This window comes from Schistocerca cancellata, chromosome 1 (genome assembly GCF_023864275.1).
Source record: "Schistocerca cancellata isolate TAMUIC-IGC-003103 chromosome 1, iqSchCanc2.1, whole genome shotgun sequence".
NCBI lineage: Eukaryota > Metazoa > Arthropoda > Insecta > Orthoptera > Acrididae > Schistocerca > Schistocerca cancellata.
In genome coordinates this window covers 522,040,905-522,067,230 of record NC_064626.1, presented here as the reverse complement: position 1 = coordinate 522,067,230, position 26,326 = coordinate 522,040,905, and the positions used below count along the sequence as shown (strand labels likewise).

The 26,326-nt window shown below is 38.6% G+C and overlaps 1 protein-coding gene across 1 annotated transcript in view; it reads left to right on the top strand.

Moving 5' to 3' along the window:
* The first annotated feature begins 5,183 nt into the window (after window positions 1-5,183).
* The window catches only part of LOC126179177 (serine/arginine repetitive matrix protein 2), a 273,657-nt gene continuing 252,514 nt past the window's right edge, over window positions 5,184-26,326 (top strand). The window contains exons 1-2 of the mRNA XM_049924590.1: window positions 5,184-5,448; window positions 8,316-8,569. Of these exons, the coding sequence (XP_049780547.1) occupies window positions 8,331-8,569 (239 nt within the window). The 5' untranslated portion in view covers window positions 5,184-5,448; window positions 8,316-8,330. The remainder of the gene's footprint in view (window positions 5,449-8,315; window positions 8,570-26,326) is intronic.

Genomic DNA, 26,326 nt, shown 5'->3' with positions numbered 1-26,326 from the left:
CTGTGTCACCAGAAGAAGCAAGACTAACTTTTAAAAGTGAATGAAAAATTTTTATGAAATGCAAGACACATTGGACGTTGAAGTACTTCAGTTTCACAAGACACTGTGATATTACCTCGTAATTCTCTGTTATAGTCCTCTCAGTTACATTACCCCAGAATAATTAAGTATTTGACCAAATTTACCTTAATGGTCAGCTAGCTTGATCATCATTAAGCAGCAGAAGTCAAAGATATAGTAACTACACTCCTGAGCGTTATTCCTATGAGAAATACAAGTCCAAATTAATTCACAGGTTTTCTGCCTAGCAAGACGAGTACCTGTGACGCGTCCTAATGGAAAAAAATTTAGTGACAGGAAGCGTCACAATTTTCAGGTATTAACACAGTAAAGTCGACGTGGGCACTGTACTTGATACCTTACTACGTACATTGTCAAGTAGCCCAGGGGAAAGCTATAGTAGCACCTCAGACGGAAATGCCATTAGACGCTGTCTTGGATCTGGTCAATAGGATACAAGATGCATTAATGTCAACTTGAAACAATGAAGTGGCAGCGCCATGCAACAGTGCTTTGTCATTAAAGGTGACTTGGACAGATTATGATTGCCTCGCCCATAAGGTCTGACTAAAGATGTCAGTGACCTGTTGTCCCATCACAACTGCAACAATGGTGGGGGATGCTAATGCAAAAAGACAACATAGCCTTTCCTGCATGAAATCCTTGGCCGAAAGTGGTGGAAAGCAGCCCCCTTATGTTTGCTGGTATCACAGGAAGTTCTGAGAGAAGACACGCAAGTGCGCATTACCTCGGGCTTACCCAAATGCCAGTGGCACCTGCATGTAGGGACATCTGATTGCTAATCACAGTCTCAGCATTTATTTATCAGTGAACCGAAAATAGTATAAAAATTTCTTTTGGACACTGGTTCAGACTTATGTATTTACCCACTTACCTTACTGCACAACTGACATCCACGAACGTTGTTCTGCCTCTCTGAGGCAAACAATTCATTTATAGTGACTTATGACAATCATCATATTGAGTTGGACTTGGGTTGGACTTGGCTTCCACTGGAATTTGAACGTCATTATCACGGAACCTATAATCAGAGCAGACTTCCTGGTGAATTATCACCTGCTACCAGATGTGGTGGATGCAAGACTCATCAACAGCATTACAAGCCTTACAAATGCAGGATTCTGGCGTAGTGCAGTGGTGCACAATACCAACCTCTTCCAAGGGCAGATTGTAAATATGCTTAGACACCTTAACTGTTTCCAGCTACAACACAAACTCCAGGTACTCCAAGATAGGTATGTCACAGTACTTTCTATTACTTAAAAACGGCCGACGGCTCACCAGTTTCATGCAAGCACAGGCGATTAGCACCTGACCATTTGGCTATCGCAAAGGCAAAATGCGACTCTATGCTCAAAGCAGGTATTATTCGCTCTTCTAGCACCCTATCGTCATCGCCTCTCCACCTAGTATCCAAGAAGTGTGGTGCTTCTCACATGTGTGGTGTTTATGGTGCACTTGCAATGCAAGAACAAGCCAGATAGTCATCCAGTACACCTGTTAAGAGATTACAAACGTGCTCTGCATGGTGCGACCATGTTTAGTGTGCTAGACTTCACAAAGGCCTTTACACAAATTTTCGTGGCAGAGGAGAACGTTCCGAAAACAGCACTAATTACGCCATCTGGAATTATTTGAGTATATCTTCAAGACATTTGTTTCAAACAATGCTGCACAGACTTAGCAAAGGTTTGTTGAGCCTCTGCTGCAAAGACTGTCGTTTTGTTTTGCCAGCCTAGATGGCATCCTTGTCTTTTCAGATACTGAAGAACAGTACCAGCAACATTTGGTGGCAATCTTTCAACGTCAGAGCAAGATTGTGTGATATTGAATAGCAGCAGGTGTGTATTCGACGAACCACAGATTATCTTTTTGGGCCATTTGATTTCGTCAGCAGGGTCATACCGCTTCTGAGAAACTATTTGCCATAACGAAGATTTCATAGCCATATACAGCAAGGAACTATATCATTTCCTATGAAGTCAAATTTTTACCATTGTCATCTGTCCTTGTTGGCCGAGTTGCAAGGATCATTGACAGCAGCACTCTCCCGACCTAAAACTAAGGTCATTGCTTACACCTCTAGCTTGGGTGGTATATGCTAGTCACAGCTAATTCGTCGTATCTCCGCCTTTTTTTTCATACAAGCACTCTCATTCACAGCATAAATAGAGTACATACTGTCATGATATTCTTGCCATTTGTGAATTAATCATGCACTTACTCCCACACTCCCAGTTTGAAACGCTCACCATGTCAGCATAGTCAATTAGAGTTCATTGCACAATTCGGCACTGACATCTGTCAGAAATCCAGTTACTGACAATGTCATAGCTGACAGTCTGTCTCAGGTTAGTAGCTCAGTAAATGCTATTGATTTTGCACAACTTACAAAGGCACAGGGCTACAACCAGGAATTCCAGAAGGTACTGAAAGATGTGTTGTTCAGTCTACAGATAAAAGTGATCGACGTACCTGGCACAAACGTGAAGCTACACTGTGATATTTTTAGTGGAAGGCCTCATTCTTTTCTGCCAGCCCCATTCGGCATATGTGCATTTGACTGACTGCACAACCTTTGTCACCCTGGTGTTAGATCATCAACGTTTCGTATGGTCGTGGATGCTAAAGGATTGTCGCTTGTGTACACGTTTAGTGTCAGCATGACTAGATATCCTTTCATATACACTAGTAACTATTTCAGATATGATAACACGATTTGTGTTTGTACACATGGATGCTGTAGTCCGCTATCTCCAACAAATAGTCAGTGCTATTTGTTAAGTGCAATCTATAGTGTCCAGAAGGAATACCAGTTTGGCAGAAACCCTAGACTTCAGTTTTATGTTTGGATTTTGCACTTCGATTGTCCGCTGTCTATCACAACAGAATGCAGCTGACAATTTGAACCAGAGCTATTTACTTAATTTACGAAATTCTGTGGCACTATTCATTGTAGGACAACAAGCTACCACCCAGACTTCGTTTGTCACTTGAAGGAGACCAATCTATGTGCAGTGTGATTTACAAACATGCACACAAGACATTCTATGCACAGGTGGTATCAAACCAGTGCTACAACTGCCTTACACAGGCTTGCATGGTGTCACTGAAAGAGGAGCATGAAATCTGGACATTCTAGTGAACGGCAAAACTATCACAGTCTTGACTGACAGGGTCAAACCAGCTTATGTGTTCACAAAAGTACCGCCAATATATGTAATGCAGAACAAACTTGAACCTCATCTTGAAGCATAATCGTATCTTCCCAAATCAGACGCGGTACCTGAATGTGGGACACGCTCCGGGCGTCGAGTGCACTTCCATGCAAAATTTTTGGACGATGCTCCACTTTCCCCGAAAAGGCTGATGTGGTGACAAAGATCGTCAATTATTGTCGGCTGCTGTGATTACATGAACTGTCACGCCAGAGGCACTGCGTTTTGGTTTGTTCTCTTGTGCAGAGCCACGTTCCTTGAATGCTATTTTAGTAACACGGTTCATTGGCAATTATAGATACCTGTAGTATTGTCAAAGTCTTGTCTAGCGCATTTTGGTTTGTTCTCTTGTGCAGAGTGACATTCCATGAATGTTATTTTAGGATAGTGATTTATTGGCAGTTATAGATAGTCTTGACAATATTTTGTCTATCACTAACTAGTCTCAAATATTATCAAGTATCTTTTCTGCATCTATTAGTTAATATATGTAATTTGTTTCTATACACGGGCTTTCATTTTTCGTGCAATTGGCCTCAGTATCTCAAATGCGCAGCTATAGTTATTTGGATGGCTAACATATATTTGTGCTGATGTATCGAAGACCAAGTGTTCTTGGAAAATTTGCAGTTTACCACGAAAACAAAGCGTGATAATAAAATTAAAATTAAGGAGACAAAGAAGCATAAAATCGACTACTATCAATGCGGACTTGAAAATAGGGTAATTTCCGATGTTAACAGACGATTATGTTGTCTATACTTTTTTCGCCAGATACCTTGATGTGAAGTGACATGATGGACCATTGACAATCGGTGTAAATGACGTCACCTGAAAAGCTTTGTGGAAGGATTTCACATGGTGGTTAGTGTGAAGTGGCCTTTCAGCTTTCATAAACAGCTAAATTTATGAATATGTCTGGTTCAGTGTTACAGCGAATTTCAGTAGTATCCCGTTATAATGAAATCTAGACATTTCGCTGCTTACAGGTGTTGATAAATATCAAAGGGACAGTTGAAAAATGTGTGCCCCGATCAGGACTCGCACCCGGGACCTCCTGCTTACATGGCAGATGCTCTATCTGACTGTATTTTTTCTTTCTCTTTTCTCATGTTTATTTTGTATCTGATTTTGTTCGTTATAGATCATTGCAGTTGTTCATGGCGGACGCCCGCTAAAGTTCTTTATTTGATCCATTCACTCAGTTATTTTATTACAGAGGGCAGCTGACCCTCTGACCGAACACGCTGAGCCACCTTGCCGGCACCTGAGCCACCAAGGACACAGATAATGACTGTCTCTGGCACGCCTGAAGCAGCGAATGGTCTAGATTTCATTATAACTTGATTCTTCGAGAGCTGCAAGATAACCAATGATATCTGTACAGATACCAGCTTCACAATAGTATCCAGTGTACTTGACACTAGAGAAACACAGTAATCACTGAAATATTGTAGCCATTTAATTTGGCTGCGCTTTGCAGACTGAGATACATTTCACAGGTTGACTTATTAAAAGCACGTTTAACATGACGAAATATATGCTATCAATAATAATTTGCAGGTATCCTCTGTAATTATGACATCCGTTTCGTTTTCTGAAGGCTAGATCAAATTAAGCTTATCACCGATCTATGTGAACATCCACAAGTTACATTGTAAGAAGCTATAACATATACTAGTCGGGCTTAAACTACGTTAAAATTATCTAAATTTGTCGCTTTTAACTATTTTCAGTAATTATAAATGTTATAACCAGAAGACAGACATGTAGAAATTTCATACCACCCTCAAAATACTATCTGAGTAACTGTCTTGCATTCATTCTTTACAGAGGTTCAGATTTTCTAGCCATAAGTTACAGACGTGATCGATGTGCATTATATTTGAGAAACAGTAGACATTACTGTAGATCACGCGGAAATAGTTGATTTCGTATGTTCATGTGTTAATCATGTATCTCTGTGTTTCCGTGACTGCGATTGCAACGCTGTTACCGAGAGTGTTGTAAACTACATATTGGTTTTACGTATTAAGATGGCTCTGTGTTGTTGTGGGAAGGTATAGTTGTTGTTTACGCCGTGTGTGAGAAGTTGTGTATGTTTGGAATCGTAATATTTTTGAAAGATTCGAACTTGCTAAAAACACAGGTGAGGGCTTACTATGTTGTTTCTTCCAGAAATGCACTCCAAATATAAATATTAGGTATAAGTGACTGTGTATGTGTGTGTCTGAGAAGTCAGCTGCATTGTACTACGGATGTATCACTACAGATGGTAGGTACTGTGATTGTGTATTATCGTGCCAAAGCAGAATGAGGAAACAACTGAAGGAAAATATGAACTGAAGACTGGTAAATAACTTACTTGCAGTCTCTATATGTGTAGTTACAACGGCTTCGGCTACAGTGGGTGACGTACGTCAAAACTCGCGGAGTATTTAAAGAAAGCGTAATTTCATCTACATTGAGAGCATTTTTACGCTGGATTCCTAGACAAATGTTTCGATTTTTTCGAGATATCCATTAATACTCAATAATGTACTAGCTATTAATATGATACCTTACCACACCAACCGTGTTTGTGACGCCTTTAACAGACCTTCGTTGTGTGTCGATTACTATGAAAACTGAGTGCAGAAGAAAAGTCCATTGTTACATATCTGCCGTCCCTGCAGAATTATACCAAATTTTGTGATTAAATAATACTTTTTAGCTACTAGCTCTCACTTTTCTATGACGAGAATGCGTTGCTCTGTATTCACCCGAATATGGAAACACTAATCATTGTGTTTGTATGATTAGAATTGTGGACTAATAACGTGCTGTACCACATAAAGGATCCTGATGCACATCTACATATGAAACAACAACAGCTTTGAGTGGATCTTTTATTGAGATTGCCTGCTACAAGCAGAAAGATCATGAATATAATAGCGTAAAACTACATTTGTACATACTTCAGTTTAGGCCCGCACATAAGAAACAAGACTTGTGAACTTACCCACGTAAGAGTGTGTATGTTACTGTCTCTGAAAAGCTATTTCGCACTGTCTGCTATTATTAGTTTTGTTTGTGAAGTGTGAATAGTGTTTTATTCGTCTCGTAACATACAATTTCTAATCATATGATTAGTGTACAGGAGACACATCAAAAAAATGGATAACACAACTTAGGCCTAATTGGTACAAAGAATTTTAACATTAATATAAACTTTTATTTTTCTTTCCTCCCTTTTCTGAAGGACAGCTATATTTACACACAAGACTATATGTAAATTTATCCTGCTCAAATGTTCAGTTCATCCTTCATGAACTCCTCAACAGTATAGTAGCAGTGTTTGATAAGTATAGCATGTAGCTTTGTTTTCAGTGTCTCTAGGTTCATACCCAGAACATTCTTTCCTTATAGCTTGTTATGAATTTTCATTGCCATATACTGAGGAGACTGCACATATAGGTTTAAGCAATGAGTGGGAAGCATAAAATTGTCTTTGTTTCTTGTGTTATGTGTGTGATTGAAACAGTTTTTCTTGGATAACTCTAAATTGCTGTGTAGAAAGATGATAATATCATAGATGTATAAGGAGGGAACTGTTAATAACTCTTTTTTCAAATAGTAGGCGACATGATGTCCTTGGATGGGCAGTACACATGTTCCTTATTATTCTTTTCTGTAACTTTAGTATGCACAATATATTGCTTGAATTTCCCCCAAAAAATAATACCATACCTTACAACTGATTGAAAGTAGCTGTGGTATGCAGTTTTCCTTATATTCATGTCTGTTGCATCAGCTAATATTTGCATAGCAAATGCAAAACTACATAATTTGTTTAACAGGTAGTCAACATGTTTATTCCAATTTCAATTTTTATCTAGGTTTAACCCTAAAAACTTCACAGAATCCACTTCTTCTATATCCTGATTTTTATGAGTTATTTTAATTTCTTGGGCCTTTGACTGTTTTGTTCTGAACTGAACCATGTGGGTTTTGGTGATGTTCAATCTTAATCCATTCAGTTGGAACCATGTTTCTAGTTTGTTCATTGTGTTTATTATGTAGAGAGGGATGTTTTCTGGCTCCTGGTTTTCAATTAATACAGATGTGTCATCTGCAAATAAAATCGATGGATCGTTTATATTGTTCGGTAAATCATTAACATAGAACAAAAACAAAATAGGTCCTAGAATCGATCCTTGAGGGATACCTTAGCTACTAGCTAAGGTCCGATAGCACTCGGGGGTAATGGTCTAAGAAAATTAGGGAACCGCCGACCTAGGTGGATATAGGAAGCCACCTAAAAGCCACATCCAGGCTGGATGGAACACTAAACCTAGTGCTAATTTGTGCTGCTGTCCAGTTGGGTATGCTTAGAGCTTCGTTTCTGGAAGATGGAAGCCTTTATTAATTTTGGTAAGCTTTGTGAAAACATTTTGTCTTTGATACTGCAAAAGATCAATCTCAGTGTTTCAGCTGGATGATTTAAGTGAAACTCACATATGTGAATCTGAAATTTAGGTGAGGAAGTGATTTGTTAGCCATGTGAGAGTAATTTAACAAATTACAAATTTTTGGCGATTTGAACTCGGGAAAATTAAGGGGAGTAATACAGAAATTCAGCCTTTCTGTAGTTGATTCGGTTGACCTTTTATAGGACTTGATATGGGCAAATATAATTGGTAACGTGTTTGATGGGGGGGTCACAATCAGATCTGCTTTTTCCAGTAAACTCTCTTGCAAAAACTACTTTGATGTTTTGTAATAAGTGTCACTGTTACCTAATGCCAAAGAGAATTATTTATCACCTCCAGTATTCTCTCTCTCTCTCTCTCTCTCTCTCTCTCTAGTGACTGACTAATCATGTCCATTTCAGTCTACATAACCAGAATAGCTGCATTTTCAAGGGCTATGCGTAATTGCGTGTCCCCATCCTCATATCTATGATCCACAAAATTTCATTTAGTACATTCTGTATTTTTTTCTTGGTGGTCAATAAATAAGTTCCTTTGTTGGCAGATACTCTAATACACCATGTATAACGGAATTGGTTTACCGACTGCCAGAGGCTCGGGAACTAATGGCTATGTTCAGAGAAACTGGGCATTTGTACGTAAAACGAAGGATAAAGTGACGTACAAAACTGAAGAAGAACTGGAGAAATTAGAATCGACAAGTAACAGGCAACCAAACAGAGAAATATTGGATCATGAAAGGAAGAGGAAAGTCGAGATCAAATGCATGGAACTGGAAGAAATTCTTGAAGATCAAGGGTATGGTTAAAAATAATTTTTTTCTTTTTGAATTAGAGTAGTATACTTTTATAATAAATTGTTTTTCATGTGTAGTTTGTAATAACAAGTAAAATCAATGAATAACAAATGTAGTTGCTTAACTAATTCATAACTAACAGTTACCATTACCCACTGCATGTGAGTTTGCATCCAGTCCGTATCAGTGTATAAACCAGTTGACTGAAATATAGCATATATAAGTGCCAGGCACTTAAGTGTGAATTGCAGAGTAACCGTGTAGATGTAGACAATTCCTTCTGTGTACCTTGTTATTCTTTTCAGTCATATCATGGACACCATTGTCATTCCATCACACATTCATAATCATAATGTGATATAACAATACATAGGTTTTTGCAGATATTCAAATGAAAACTAAAAATATACAGATATGTGACAGCACATTTCCCCTAATACATGGAGTGAAATCCAGTTAATTCATAATAATGTTTGTATATTCTGAAATGAGTGCTCAGAAGACCAACACTGCTAAGGTTCAAGATGCAACCTTTTATATAATGCTTTAGATTTCAATTCATGTAGGTGTGGAAAAAACCTAACTGATTGCAAAACTGATGAAGTACGTAAATTTTTGTCGTAATTCATATTCTTTTTTTTTTTATTTTCCTTACTCCTGTCTTAATAGTTACGGCTGGTGCAAGTGCTGGAACAGCTCTTTATTTTGTGAGAACTATTCAGGGAATGAACTTAAACAAAAATTTGGCCCTATTTCTAACAGATTTGACCAGAAAGCTGTTTATTATTATTATTATTATTATTATTATCATTATTATCATTATCATTATTTAGCGTATCAGTATATTTTTAGCAGTTCAACTGCAGATTAGGAGAGACAGTAATATAGATATAAATTTTGCAGACAGTGGCTGTCACAAGTATATAGGCCTAACTCTCTTGCTTTCGTGCTATGAATTATAGTGGTTTAAGTTAAATGAGCGACAGAACATCTTGGTAACAGTTACAAGTATATCAGAAGAGAATAAACAGCTGAAATTTGAATCCTATAGTTTTTCGTTACTGTTATGACACTTAAGCTGCCAAGCCACCAAGATCAGTAGGATGGACAGTAGTAACCAAACCATCACAGATAATGCATCATCCTTTTAAGTAACCACAGCTAATTACTGTTTTTTCTGAATGTCTTTTAATTTCAAAACAAAATGTAGGTGTAAATATTAGATTTAAGCGGCCTGACAGAATAGTGATCACTTAGAATACATGGTTGAATTCCAGTGTATCTTTGCAAATGTCCATACAATGTATGTAAATGATTAAAGAGTTGCAAATATATGTGACAGGTAGAATGACTATAAGAGTGCATTAGTGATGTTTCTGTTTGTTGTTGTTGTTGCAAGGTGTGGTGGGGTATATAAGGGGATGTGAACAGGGTCAGATATTGAGTGATCACTGGGAAGAACACGGAGGTGTCACATACTCATATGAGACAGCATTATCAGGACTTGAAAGACTTCGAAAGGTGGTTCATTATGGGTTTCCATTTGGCCGGCCGGTCAAATGTGCTGTCTCTAGATTTCTGGGGGATTCAGATGTGACTGTGGCCCATTGTTGGACTGTATGGGAATATGAGGGCGGGCGTACTCCTCATCAAGGTTGCTGTTGACCACGTCTGACCACAGCAAGAGGGGGAGGATCACCTCATTGTGCACCAAGCACATCATAAACCCCTCACTTCTATGCCTGCCCTCTGTGAACAAGTAATGGGCTCTCTGAAACATTCTATGTCATTCCACATCATTGGTTGGAGATTAACAGCAACTGAACCAGGGAATTACTGTACCACACTCAAGCTTCTATTAACACCACAACACAAGTAGCTGCATGTGGAGTGGTACTTTGACTGTGAAGCATGAACTGCTGATGAATGGTGACACATTTTAGTGATAAATTATGGTTCGACACTATCCTTGATGAATATCGCTGCCAAGTTGATGGTGAACTGGGGTGAGGCCCCATTCTTCAAATTTTTTGGAGGGACACAATAGTGATGCTTTTGGTGTCACAGTGTGGGGAGCCACTGACTATGGCTTCAGGTCATGGCTGGTAGTGATTGAGGCAACTCTAATGGGACAGTGGTACATCATGGGCACCTTGCTTTCTCATGTGTTACCTCTCGTGCAACAGTACCGTGGTGCCATTTTCCAGCACAACAATGCTTGGTCTACAAGATCCATAGATCTGTCTTCAATAGAATGTGTGGGACCAGCTCAGATTTCAACTCGGTCTCAGTGCTAATATCCAGGATATGAAGGACCACTTACAACAATTGTGGGCCAGTTTGTCTCAGGGGAAGATACTACAGCCTTATGACACTCTTACCAACTGAATCAGTGTATGCTTCCAGGTCAGAGGGGATGTAGCAAAATATTGCCAAATTCTTTTTAAATTTCACTCTATTTTGTAATCACCAAAATAACATGTATCCTCTTTGCCTGAGGAAGTTTCATCTTATTTCCTCCTCCCTTTCTGGGTGCTTTTTTTTTTTTTTTTTGGCAGGCAGTGTATTTGCAGTAAATCCATTGTGTATGCTGTGCACATGTTATTGGCTTTGAACCATAAAGAATAATTGTGACGTACACTTACGCCAGTTTCATTTTATTCCCTGTCCAGTGTTGTTATATTTTTCTTCTTCTCTCTGAATGCCGTCAATGAAACCTTGAAGGTGAAGCCTTTTGTGTTGTGGTAAGACAATTAACTCACAACAATAATAAAGTAGAGATTGGCAGTGGTTTTCTTGTCTGCTGTTTTTCTGTAGTTTTGTCAATATGTAATAGTGTTCTGTGGAAGGATATGCAAACTATGTACTGCAGCAGTAGTTGCAGTGTTTGTCACATATCAGTCAGAACAGACATAAAAAAAATTTAATAATAGATTGGTATAGCCCAGAAGAGAGTGACAAACCCTATTGGGTCAGTTACTGAACAGGTATGTGAGGAAGGCTGCTGCCTCCAATTGCACATCTGACATGGAGGCCAAGAAAATAGGATAATAGATATTATGGTTGAATATAGCTAGTCCTTTTTTCTTGCTCCCTTGTATTAATTGAACAGGGCAGAATGTGGCTGATATTGGTATAAAATACCTAATGTTTGGTGCTTTATGGAGCTTATTTATAGATGGAGAGTAAGATGGAGTAATGGCAGGAATGATTTATACAATGTGTAGCAAGCAGCTTGTTAGATTGGGAAAGGACAACATCTGTAGATTAATTAAAACTGAAGAGAAGAGGAAGGCATACGATAAAAAAGGGAGAATGACAAAGAGAGAAACATGTCTTTATCAGCACAGAATGAAATGTAGTTATCAGAAGACAACAGTCTGAGGAAAAATGGTAGCTGGAGAAGAGCAATATGCAGCAGAAAGTGTAGTCACAAACAGTTGTATGCCTGTGTGATAAATTAGATATGGAATGTATTCATAACACACCTAATATGTAGGTTCAGTTCAGTTGATGGAAAACAGAAAATATATGTGGAAATGAGTGCACAGTTTTGTGAGATAGTTTTAAAAACATAAAGCACACATCTTGTGTGGTACTTGGCAGTTGAGGGTATGCCACTTTGTTTGTTTCTCATTTTGAATGAGGAAATTAAGAAGAGTAGTAGTGTGATCCATATGTTAAGGATTCATATTTGTTGCTCATTTTATCATGTAAGCAAGTGCAGAAGTTTTCACAAGATAACATATCAACTGAAGCGTCCAATTCCACCTGTGTGCTTTACCCTGTGACATAACTGTGTAGTGTTGTGTGATGTCATTGAGGTGAAACATGTTTGAGATGAATTGTTTTTGCAGGAGGTGTGTTGGAGTAAGTGATGTCACACTCTAGTGTATGATGTTTATGTTTCTAAATTGTTTGTGAGTGATGGTAGTGTGACATTGGACTTAGTGCTGTACGTTAGTCAATGTTTTGGGAGTTTGTTTCTGTTGCCTTAGCAATGAGTTGTTTTAATGTCATTAGCTTTTTTTCTCTTGTGTTTTTTTTTTTTTTTTTTTTTTGTTTTGAAATTGTTATTTCATTATGTTGTTAATGGTTTGAAAGTTTTTTTGTGTGTTTCATTTGGTACTGTGTATGGATCTTGCAATGAAATTTCCTACTCATTTATTGATTGCTGCTATGGGCAACGATATGGCGACTGCAGTTACATTTCTACAGTTATATGACCTCTTGGCAGAATATTTGAAGTGCCAGCCATGCATGAAATTTATGAAATTGAGCAAAGACCTTGCTTCTCAAGCAAAGGATGAGAGTATGTGGGAATGTTTCTAGTGGTTTTCAGTAATGGTTGTTTTGGTTTTTTGGTCCGGGGGGGAGGGGGGGGGGGAGAGGTAAATTTGTCAGCTAACTTTTGCGGTAAATACATTTTTATATATTATCTTCATTATTACATCTACATCATACTCAGCAAGCACGGTGTGTGGCAGAAGGTACTTCTGGTACCACGAACTGATCCCCCTTCCCTGTTCCGCTCGCTAATGGCTCATGGAAAGAATGATTGTCAGTAAATGTCTGTATTAACTCAAATTTTCTTATCATGGTCATTTTGCAAGTTGCATGTGGGAGGAAGTAAAATGTTGACCGAATATTTCTGAAAATGCTCTTTTGAAGCTTCAGGAGCAAACCTATCCCTGATGCACAGTGCCTGTCTTATAATGTCTGCCACTGGAGTTTTTTGAACACCGATGTATGCTCTTGCACTGGCTAAGCAATCCTGTGACAAAACATATTGCTGTTCGTAGAAACCTCTCTCTCTCTCTCTCTCTCTCTCTCTCTCGTATCAGTCCTACCTGCAAGGATCTTAAATTGATTAACAGTAATCAGTAAAGGATTGAGCAAGCACCTTCTAAGCCACTTCTTTAGTCGGAGGGCTACATTCCCTTTAGTTTCTTCCTGTGAATCTCAGTCTGGCATATGCTTTTCCTAATATTAGTTTTATGTGGTCATGCCATTTAAGATCACATTGGATATTTACTCACAGATGTTATCTGGTAGATACTGTTTTCAGCAATCTTTCATCATTAGTGTAGTTGCACTGTTGTGGATTTCGTTTTTTCCATGTATGCAGAATATGTTACATTCATTTACGTTCAGCCTGCATTGTTCATCAATCCTCTGTAGGTCATGCTGCTAATCGGTACTGTCTTCTGTCATTGCAATTTCTTCTAGACAACTAACGAGTGAGGTGGTGCAGTGGTTAGCACACTGGACTCGCATTCGGGATGACAACGGTTCAATCCTGTGTCCTGCCATCCCTTCCTCGTCCTTCCCTAATCTGATGAGACCGATGACCTTGCTGTTTGGTCTCTTCCCTCAAACAACCCAACCCAACTCTAGTCAACTGCATCATCTGCAAACCATGTTAAAGTGTTTCTGATGCTTTCTGCTAGTTTATTTATGTACATTGTAAACAGTAACAGTCTATCGTACTTCCTTGGGGATGCTGCTGAAATTACCTTCTTTAGGAGTGACTCATTCTTATGCTCATTTATTTATTGTAAGAAGTGTAGTGTGTTTCCTTGCATGTAATTTTGTTAGAAATTTGGATATCGAAATTAATCTGGGAGTTGTTTTTTATGATCTTGTGGCTTATGTTGGTAGTTGAAATTTATATTTGGTAGTTCATAGTGGTTGGAATATTGGAACATGTTGCAGTTACTTTTGACTCACTAGGCTTTGAAAATATACTGGTGTCCAGAATTAAAGCAACAAACCACTATTTCCCCATCCTGTGTCTAATCTATGACGTGGTCATACTGACTGTCAACCAGATGTCCATACGATTGTGGTCTGCATGGAAGATAGCATTCCTGTCAACAAATAAACATGCCAACAATGACATCAGGGCATCTATGAAACTAGATAGTGTTTGCCGGATTGCCACACATCCACAATCACTGTGTACACAGTCACAGACAGTGCAGGATAGCACAGAGAATATGCCTACCAGACACTCTGCTTTGGAGCACCATAGAAAGAAAGGAAGCAGGACAACCACAAACTGAGTTGGGTTGATGTGAATCGTTCTGTTGTTTTCGGATACAGTTTATAGAGACCAAAACTGACTGGCATGACATTACCACCCTAGTACTCACTGCAACTGGTATGTGAGCTCACAGCGCCCACTGAACATGTTGTATCGAGGCAAACCGTGTGCAGAAGGCTTCATCAGAGTGGTCTTTGTTGTTGGAGACATGTTGCATCTCTACCTCTGTCGCATCTTTCCAGAAGGGCTGAAGACGATAGGGGCCCAAATACTACTGTGGGACATCCTTGAAATATTTTTTTCTACTTTTCCCATTTATCTGTACTTATTTTATTTATTTATTATTCATTCATCTGAGGATGATCTTACAATGATACAGGATTTGTCATCACACTAGAATGAAAATAAGTAGCTCACGTATGCAAACACATAGAATGTATGAGTGTATTCTCACGAGGATAGGAAAGGTGGTTGGCTGTGGTTTTGGTTTGACCGAAATGAGTTAGGAAAACCTAAAACAGTATGGCTAGACAGAGCAAATTCCATCCTCTCAAATTTGGACAATGTGCTTTGATTTATGTTGATTTTTATATTACGAAACAAAGTTTTGCACTTCATTTCTGTATGCACTAAGAACGCCCAATGGTGACTCCTGAACAATGAGCTTGTTACTATGCTGCTCCCACTAACTCCAGTCTGTTCGGAGTTGTCTCAGAATCCCAAATGCTTTCCATGCTGTAATATCTCTGTTTGCAAATGTATTCTTAGCATCTCGCTGCAATGCTGAGGTGATTTTATTGACGTCATTGATCTTATTTTTCTGTGTACAGGAGGTTGAAGGCAATTACACTTGAAGTTGCTAGTGCAGGAAATGAACAACAGATTGTTGGAGCTCTGAATGTATTCAGAGGATATCATTTTGATTTTTCTGTTGTTTTTGGAGGTAGTACCTTGGAGACTGTAACTAGAGCGAAAGCAGTTTGCACATTTGGGAGGTTTTAAGCATTTTCAGACAGAGAGATTATAGCTTGGAAGACATTTGGGGTAATTGAGACAACAGGCTGTTTTCAGAAGGCTCCATATAGAACAGTATCGGCAGATAAACCACTAACTGTAAATTCAAGGAGGAAAAGATGATTAATGGTGATGAGTCATTGTTGTTTCGTGTAAAGTGTGCAATGATAATTGTAAAATAATTTTGTCACATGATGTAATGTTGTATTGTTAGATAACAAGTAAATGTTGGGATTCTACCCTTGTAGTACATCTGTAGCCAATTTCCTGCCCATATATTTGTCTGGGAGCTAAATATCAATAATTTTGTACTCCCATAAAGCTAATGGTAAAGGAAAATGATTTAGGTTTTCTTCTGGAACAGTTCCTTTCACAACTTGTGCTTGGTGTTGATATAAAATGAAAGCATGCTCTCAGATCTCAATACCACCATGGATTTGATTGTTAACCTATATTGCTGCTGCTGTTGTCGAAGTTATAGGCAATTTACTTCTGTTAGGAACATAACAGGTACACACAGACATATTCTAACGGTTGAAAGAGAAATTAAAGGTTATAGATAAGTTGGAAAAAGGCAAAACTGCAATAAAACTTTTTTAGGGTTCTGGGATCGGCATATAAACTACGAGACACTGAAAGAAAAATTTTTAAAAAACTGTTAAATTTTACAACAAAAGCTGACACTTATGCTCGGCCATCGTAATACAAGTGCCTGAAAACTTCAACTTACATGAAACTACATGCAGGGGTGCGCTTGTGGTTCCAGCAGAAGGCCTAGGATAACATGAAGTTAAAAACAATAGCTCGCTCGTGGAGGATAATTGCAACACCCTTGATTGAATGAGGTTTTGGAGACTGTAGTAGTGAGGAATATGATACTGCTAATTGTCTGACCAGTACTGTGGGGGAAAAAGTCTCATTGTGAAGAAGTGGATGATTAAAACATTCATACCTGGTTAAAAATCAGTCCCAGCAAATTAGGGTCTGAACAACTAAGTGGTGTGGGTATAGTGAACAAAGACTTGTAGATGAAGAGAGTGAATACAAGGCAATTGAGCTATTACCACTGACATTGAGGCACTGAAATCCATTGATCTGTTATTAGAGTACGCTGTGCAGAATTTGTTTACCTGTACTGATAGTATGATTTTCTGGAAAATGAGAACCGTAATCAGGAAAAAAGTGAATGAAAAACAAAAACACAAGAAAGTGGGTGATAATTTCTTGAAAGTGAACAGGCAGCAGTGTTCTAAGTGTAATTTTGTAAATAAGCTGCCAATTTCCAGCAAGTAATGTATTGTGCTTTCGAATGTGACATGTAGAATTTTTTTGTGAATATAGTAGATAGCAATTTCTGGTAAAGACATTTGTATTTTGATTTAGCTATGCAGTCTCAGTGTCCACATTAACCCAGTTTTAGGCTTGCAATGACAGTCGCATGCGTGTAACTAAATGGCTTCATGATGAGTACTGTGAGGAGTAGAGAGCTCTTTGTCATGTCATGAGTTTAGTATTTTTCTGTTCTGCACCACATTATCCTGCTATTCTTATTCTAGTAATTCCTCTGACATGAAACATACTCAGCTTCTGATTTACTCATGGGCCATCAAGTTTAATTTCTTTATCCAGTAAGTGGATTACTGACAGTGGTTTTCGAGATTTGGGATTTGACACAGGATAATACTCTACATATTCATAATTTTGAACTAGGGTCATTGGACAAACTGTTTGTGCTCCCTTCCATCCTCCCCCTTAAAACTCGATAACTGTCACTTTGGAGCACTGGAGCCACTGTAGTTAGTGTTTAACTGGTACCAGGTGGTCACTTGGCACTCCCTCTCCCCCCACTCTCACCTACCCACCTTCTCTCCTTTCCCTTCCCACTCCTGGAAGTGAAGTGGTGCATATGTGCCAGTTGGTTGTATTGTCTCTGTGCAATAAGATGGGTAAGGAGAAGTGACAAAGTAGCTACCGTGTTTGGATGTTCCCGTGATCACATCGTGTTTGAAGTTGCCTTAGTTGCTGGTGTATCAGTGTGGACTCTCCGACAAGTCTACAAGAAATGGTGTGCTACTTACAACTATGAAACAACTTAAGTATATTGGTCATAAAAAGATTATAATCAGCATGCACTGGAGAAAAGTGTATGGTTTGTCAATGACAATTAGATTCATACCCAATAAGAATTAATGTTGTTACTGAATGCAAGTCAATATTTACTATTTTCCCAGCAAAAATTGTGAAGGGGAATGCATGCAGTGACATTTGGAATCAGGTATCTTTGCAAGAGGCCATTGTTCACAGCAACACATAAATCTGCATGTCTTCAGTTGCCCTGACAACAAATAAACTGGACAGTATAACTGGACACATATAGTGTGGTGTGACACAATTTTTCCGCTTTTCAAATCGTGACGTGGGTCAAGTGCACTGGTGGCCCAATGAAGCGTCTAACCAGCATTGTGTGAAAGGTCTAGTTCAGGCCGGAGGTAGTTCTGTGATGTTTTGGGGGTGTTTTTTGTACAATGACTTTTTCATCTTGATAATGAATATACTGAACATAATCTCATCCTCCCAAGATGTCACAGGGTTGAACCTGTGTGTTCTTTGTTGACAAGCTCACAGGCATTCACCCTCTCCCTCTCGTAGTACCTCCTCTGACCTGCTAAATCACCCAGTCATCACCCCATAGAAAGTATCTGGAATTATTTGGAAAATTGGCTGTCGCATAGCTAGTCATCGTCATCCCTGCAATTTGGTAGTTCTGTGGGATCTAATAATTAATCAGTGAACGGCTTCAGCTGGGTATGGCATATGTAAAGAAACTTATCGACTCACCAAAATGAGGCCATAATCAAGACTAGAGGTTATGTTTCATGACAATTGCATGATGTGCCCTGGGAGTGACTAATTTTTTGCCTGGTGTGTCTTATCTGCCACAACTCCCTCTTTCTGTGCTGGTCAAAGTGGAATATGCAAACTGACATCTCCAGCATCGTGCATTAATTATTATGGTCATCTTACTTTTGTAATGTAGGGTAATATAAATAAAACTGGCCCAGAAAATAATCATTAATTGTACAATAAATAAGCTACCAATTTAATAGATAGGGGAAATACTCTTTGCAGTAGATGTTGGAAATGGCCGTTTTCGATGTCAATGCAGCATTGTGTGCAATATGTCATCAGCTTTAACCAAATCTAAAAATCACAACCAGAGAGAGCATATGATATTAGTGGCAGGAGATGTTTACGTCCTTGCTGACTGTCTTCTCCCAATCAGGCATTTCAAAAATTTGTGCTACAGTTGCACATCAGGTGAGTGTTGGTACTCCATCTGGGTGAAAACATCTGTACAGTTGTTCATTTAATTATCTCTTAGCACTTTGGATTACATTGTCACAAATACCAAAAACACTTTTTTGGCCACTTTTATTTTCATCATCCTATGTGGTTACCAATCATAATTATAGACTCCTATTATCTTAAAATTAGTGTGTTCATACTGAAACAAGCGAAGCTTTTGTCATGCAATTAAAATGCAATGATGTTAAGATGCATTGTACTGAATATGGGTGGCTGATGATACAGTTGTTACAGTAAAAAATAACTATACATTTAATGGTCAGTATATTATTACAGATAAAGCTCATTTAGTAGTCTTCAGACTAAAAGAGTGACTAAATCACTTGAACAGATAGGAAATGAAAGAGACCCCCTATGGGCCACATAGCTGATTGTTCGCATGTAAGAAACAATTTTCTCTAAATTGATATGTTGGCAATACTGTATTCTCATTAACCATAGCTTAAAATTCAGCTATAGTGACAAGCACCTCAAGAGTTTGGAGAAATTCAGGAGCAGTATTAGAATTTAAGTACTATCTAGATACAAGTTGTTAGAAATGTATAAGTTCGATCAGACAAGGATAGAGGAGGGAATAGGATTTGACCCTGTGTCTGATAGCTTACATGGATGATTTAGGGGAAATATAAAATAACAAAATCAGGATGGTGGAATGAAAATTTTAATGCACCTGACAAAGATCAGCATTTTAACTTTTGCATTATCTCGTTGTCATTTGAGTTAGCTGTTTAATGTTTAGGTGAGAGAGAACTTGAAGTGGTGATGAAATCGGCAAAGGAAAGGTTTTATTGCACTATTTCCATTTGTTGTTCATGTAGTGATATTATTATGTCAAACTTCGTTCTTGTGGTGAATAAAGAAACAGTCTTTACACCTGTTTTACCAACCTGTACCAATAAATATAAACTTCATACTGGATATGTAAGTGAATAGTGCAATGAATAGTCAGTTATGCCCCTGGAAAATGTGTATGCTACTCTAGATTTCAAAACAGTAAGTTAACTGCAGTAGCAGGGTCCCCCTTTTGTTTGTATGTGTTGCATAGACTGTCAGTTTCCAGTTTTTTTATTGTGTTATCCAAAAGGCGAATACCTTATGCTCACTGTAGTGTAAACCACACATATATGTTTGTAATTTTGAACAATTATAGGGGGACACTTTCAGTTTCATGAAGATACCTTTTTTGATTATATTTAGGAAGAGATTAATGTGTAATTTTCCCAGGACATATTCCTTTCTCTAGGCTGGGTGAAATATATTCATACGTACAGACAATGAAAAGTCTGTATTGGAATATCGACAACATTATGAAAGGGATGGATTGCTACTCACCATAAAAAAGACACGTTATTTGTGCACCAGAAGTCATTCTTCTTCGCATAATGCCTTCATAAATCTGGATAAGGGTTTTCATTTATTCATTGTCTGTATACATCAGTGCTAACCAAATGTGAATTGGTGTGCTAACAGCAGAAAAATACAATATTTGATTATACGAATTGACAATGAATAACACATCCTTCCCTTCCTGTTTTGTCATTGGTGGTTACTATTGTTATTCCTAACGCAGGTCCTCGGCAGCCTAGATCAACAATGGACTAGGTAGTTGACAGTGAATTTGTTACTCTGTCATTTAATCCATACTGTCGGAGGACCCACATGGAACATTGTACAGGACAAAAGCACCAATCCTATAAACAAATTAACTGCATGTCAATTAAACTGAACTTTGTTTGTAATATACCTGTATATTGTACATTGAGAAAACCTCATTAAATTATTACACAGCCATTGTTTTATAATGCTGGCAATTGCACTGTATCTTATTAAATCTGATTTGTACTGTTGCACTGTAATGGGTTCCATTATAGCTTTTGTTTCAGTATGCATTCAGGTCTTTATCTCATGTGGTGTCATTCCAGATTTATTCTATTCATACAGCTAAGAGTTCATTGTTTTATCTGTTCACCACATAACACAGAATGTGTAGGACAGTCTAAGGAAACTACCCATTTCAAGGAGGGGAGGAAACAATTAGATACTGATGAGACAATAGCATATGTATTTTGCCCTGCTATCATAGAGTTCATTAGATCAGTACCAGAAACAGTAAAAGAACCTTCGAAAGTTAATCTCGTGGAGGATGGTCTGTTTCACCAGACCTTGCTATCAGGTTGGTGTTATGTCCGTAGGTAGCCCACATACCACCAATCGAGCTGCATTCTTTTGTCTGTTGATCAGTATGCGGTGGTGAAATGTTTCCAGAAAAGACAAAATCCATGACATATTTGTCACTTGAATCAGTGAACATAAACACTGCTCAGCTTCTTGGTAGAATTCATAAACGTTATTGACACCATGAATCCTGAAGGGGTGTGTTATTGACACCATGAATCCTGAAGGGGTGTCCCTAAATCCATAAACATACAAGAGGATGGAGATCTCCTCTGAACAGCACATTGAAGGCAGCCCAGATATGCTCAATAATGTTAATGTCTGGGGAGTTTGGTGGCCAGCAGAAGTGTTTAAACTCAGAAGATTGTTCCTGAAGCCACTCTGTAGCAATTCTGGACATGGGGGGAGCAGCATTGTCCTGCTGGAATAGTCCACATCCGTCAGAATGCACAATGGACATGAATGGATGCAAGTGATCAGAGGGTGCTTCTGTATGTGAACCTGTCAGAGTTGTACCTAAATGTATCAGGGGCCCATATCACTACAACTGCACATGTCCCTCGCCATTACAGAGCCTCCACCAGCTTGAACAGCCCCCCGCTGACATCCAGGATCCATGGATTCATGAGGTTGTCTCCATACCTGTACACATTGATCCGCTCGCTACAATTTGAAATGAGACTCGTCCAACCAGGCAGCATGTTTCCAGTTATCAACAGTCCAATGTCGGTGTTGACGGGCCCAGTCAAGGTGTAAAGCTTTGTGTTGTCCAGTCATCAAGGGTACACGAGGGGGCCTACGGCTCTGAAAACCCATATTGATGATGTCTCACTGAATGGTTCACATGCTGCCACTTGTTGATGGCTCAGCATTGAAGTCTGTAGCAATTTGCAGAAGGGTTCCACTGCTGTCACATTGAACAATTCTCTTAAGTCGTGGTTGGTCCCATTCTTGCAGGATCTTTTTCTTGCTGTGATTTGATGTTTTACCAGATTCCTGACATTCACAGTACACTTGTGAAATGGTCATACAGAAAGATCCCCACTTCATCGCTACCTCGGGGATGCTGTATCCCATCGCTCGTGCGCCGACTAAAACATGTTGAAACTTGATTAAATCTTGATAATTGGCTGTTGTAGCTGCAGTAACTGATCTAATGACTGCACCAGACACTTGTTGTCTTATATAGATGTTGCCGACCGCAGTGCCGTCTTCTGCCTGTTTACATAGCTTGTATTTGAATACACATGCCTGTACCAGTTTCTTCGGCACTTAAATGTATAAAATGACATGAAACTAAATTTGGTGCATGGCTACCACCCCAGTTATTGCAAAGTGTGAAGAATACAAAATTCTTTGTATAAAAAAGAATGCTGACAACAAAAAACTCAGTAAGCATTGGAATCAGGTAAGGGAATAGTTGCAGCAGTCGTATTCAATGTGATTGCACTGTAGATAATGTAAGGAAGAATTTAATTTAATGAAAGAGTTTATGGAGTTGTGGAATGCTAAGTGTTGCCAATAAAGTTCACATAAATGAAATAAATGTATTTATTTGTACTCTAAATAACCTAACCTAATCTTCATAAATTCCTCACTAAATGATTTATGCCTTGGTTCACATGTTTTTGGAATAATACGTGGACTGGTTCACTGTGGGATTCAAGTACTATTTTCCAAGCTGGAATTGCTTTCATCTCTTGCTAAAAATCTTAACCTGACCATGAGGTGATCTTTAGCAGAAATGGCATTCGTGATTTAAATAACAATCACAGCAACAGTTATTTATTTATTTTTTTCATTTTTAGCACAATGCCTTTCGTGAATTTATTCTCAATATTATCAACTGCAAATATTTACTTATGTATTGTAACTGGTGCTTCGGAAAGTTGGGCAAAAAAAAATCTATCCGATTTTCTGATTGTAGTAAACCATAGACAGCTGCAGGCCATGAGAGGCAAAGCAACACATGTAAAAACATCACATAAAATATACGAGGGTTGGAACTTAAATAGTGGCAACTATTTATTCACAACCGATAAAAAAAGAGTTACATGTTTCCACCTATTACTGTCCTCCAAAGTAGTCACCAGCTTTTTGTAGAACTCATTGCCAGCGATGTGGAAGGCGTAGTATCCCGTTAGCAGAATCTGTTCTGTTGATGATGCAAATGGAGTGGTCTACTGCCTTTCGAATCTGTGGAACAGTTCTGAAGCGAATGCCACGAAGTAGTTCCTTAATCTTCAGAATCAAATCAAAGTCACAAGGAGTTAAGTCCGGGGAGTATGGTGGATGGTACAGTACTTCCCAGTCCCGTCAACCGAATAGAGCAGCCACAGCTTGTGCTGTATGCGTCCACGCATTGTTGTGCAAAATGATGGGTGGGCTGCACAGAAAGTGTTACTGCTTCTTTCGCAAAGCTGCTCGCAGGTGATGCTCCAAAAACAAACAGTAATACTGTGCATTGACTGTCTGCCGTGGAGGAATGTAATGCGTTAGGATAACACCATCAAAGTCGTACACGAGAATCACCATAACTTTCACCATATTGGGGCTCTGACGCACTTTCGACTTTCGCAGCGACCCATAATGATGCCATTTGTTGGATTGGCATTTCAGTTTTGGCTCGTACGATGTGGCCCATGTCTCATCTAGTGATACAATACAGTGTAAGAAAGCCTCTCCTTCGCACTCATAGTGCTCGACAGCAGTGTTGCCACTTCTTAAGTTCCAACCTACGTATATGCAAATATTTGCTTTTGGTAATGAGAATAAATTCTCAAAAAATGCCACATTAAGCATGAAAAGATTTGTAAATAGTGCAGCACGTTTCATTACTTAAATTGTGTGACACAGTTACAGACCTTCCGAAAACACTGATTATGATGAATAAAATTAAGGAATGCCACTTCTTAAAACGAGTATGTTGGTTGCAGATATGGGGGCTACCTTCAAAAGGACAAATTGAAATTTATGTTGTGCATTCTCAAATAATTCTCACAGTTCTTTTTGTCCTGACACTGTAGCTCAGAAAACAATTTCTGGTGAACACTTTGAGCTTCTCTTCTTGATACCCAGGGTTTCACCCACATTTGTTTCTATTTCTCTTTCTTTTAAGCAGTGCACTCACTACCAACATTACATTAAGTGCAGTTGTATAGACAAGTAACTGTTCTGCATCCATTCCCAAGTAACTATGACAAAAAATTTTACACTAGTGTAATAATTCCAGTGAAGCAGTTTGAACAAAGATGTTTGATAAAATATTTGACAGATATCGTTGTCAAAAATCTTTTATAATGTAATCCAGGCCATGGGGTTGCATCAACTTGGCATACCACCATCAACCAGCGTGGTTATGCCCATAAACGGCTTTTCTAAGTTTACAACTGTTATCACTGAATTTCAGTATTTGCCTTCTTGAATATATGATTTGTTTTCTCATCATCTTTCAAGTTTTGTAAGAATTTGACCACCAAGTCCAGCTGTTCCATGAATATTTCTGTATCAGTTTCACCATTAAATAAAGCAGTGGTGATATCTAGTTGTGTGACATGCAAGTCAAATTTGACTGACAGAGCCATAAGTAGCCTAAACAATTCGATTCTTGCAAGGATAGAAGTTTTGCGTAAAGTCAATTCCAGGCCATTGGTTGAGTCCTCCTGCAACTATTCATGCTATTCACCTCAGCATAGATCCATCACTTCTGTATTTATTCCTCCCGACAGTCATATGGTCAATGTCCCTTTTACTTGTTGGCCCAGCTATCATTTTTCACCGGTGACCTCATTTCATCATACATAGCCTCAAACCATTCTCAATGATCCCGACCATGCAATGCATCTTTGATGTTGACCTCTGTTGCATTTTCAATAAGTTAATATCATGAACTGAACTGAAACATCTGATGAATCTACACCTGGTGCAGACTGTTGAGCACTGTGACTCATCGAGAATTATTATCTTCGTCATGTGATAATTCATCATTGGGCTTGAATTCTTTGCCTTTAGTGATTGGAAGCCCATTTTCTTCAAAGCCATATAATGGTTCATTGTCTGACAATGCCTTTGGTTCAGTGGTTGTATCACCATTAAAATCTCCTGCCACATTATTCACGTTGATGATGGTTCATCTCTATATAAGTCCAGATAAATTTGTTTGGGCTTGAAACTGTCATTATCGAGGATGACAACCTCTACAACTTCATTGTGCCCTTTCTTGTTACAAAAGCTGACTTGTATGCTGTTTTATCCCTTTTTTTGCTTTTGTTTTGAATTTTGTTCCAACTCTCAACACTTTTTGACTTGTTCACAAAACATTTGCCTGATTTAACAATCATCATGGACTCACACTTTTACTGTCTTTCTGAATCTGTGTGTTGTGTTCTTCATAGATTTTTCTTTTAAAATCTCAACATTTGGTAGATTCTCATGGGATTCGATAGTTCATCTACAATTGCCCTAATTGTTTGGAAGACTATAGAGCAACATTATTGACAATAAACCACCGTTTATGTTGACATCCAATTCTTGTATGTAGTATCAAAGAATTTAGTCAAGTGATGTTTCACATAGCAGATTCAGAAGGATGTAGGTTGCAGTAGGTACTGGGAGATGAAGAAGCTTGCACAGGATAGAGTAGCATGGAGAGCTGCATCAAACCAGTCTCAGGACTGAAGACCACAACAACAACAACATGTTTCACATGATCACCACGTGGCATTTTCTGAAGTGCAAAGCATTTGAGCAGCGTCACTTTGCAAGCTGATTTGTTGGATGTGTAGACTGATCAGAGTTGAAGCCATATCTGATGTGATATAGTGCAGTTCTTTACTTGCTTTGGGTTATTGGGATTGGTGGATAAAATCAAGCCTGCTTTTGCTTTTCTGTCTGCTGCCAGTGGCGAGCATTTCACCTCCACCAGGCACAGCAGGTTGTAGTATGTCTTCAGATATATATACCCATGTGTTGTTTATGATGAATAGTATGTTGACTTGTATTCTCCATGTGTCATAATTATTGCAAAACAGTGTTTCTAGTTGAACTCTGCTTCCAGCAATCATATGCACCACATCCGTCGTGTTGACAAATTTGTTTATTTATGCACTTTTCTACTTACGAATTTAAGTTTCCTATAGTGCAACCTGGACCCATAACC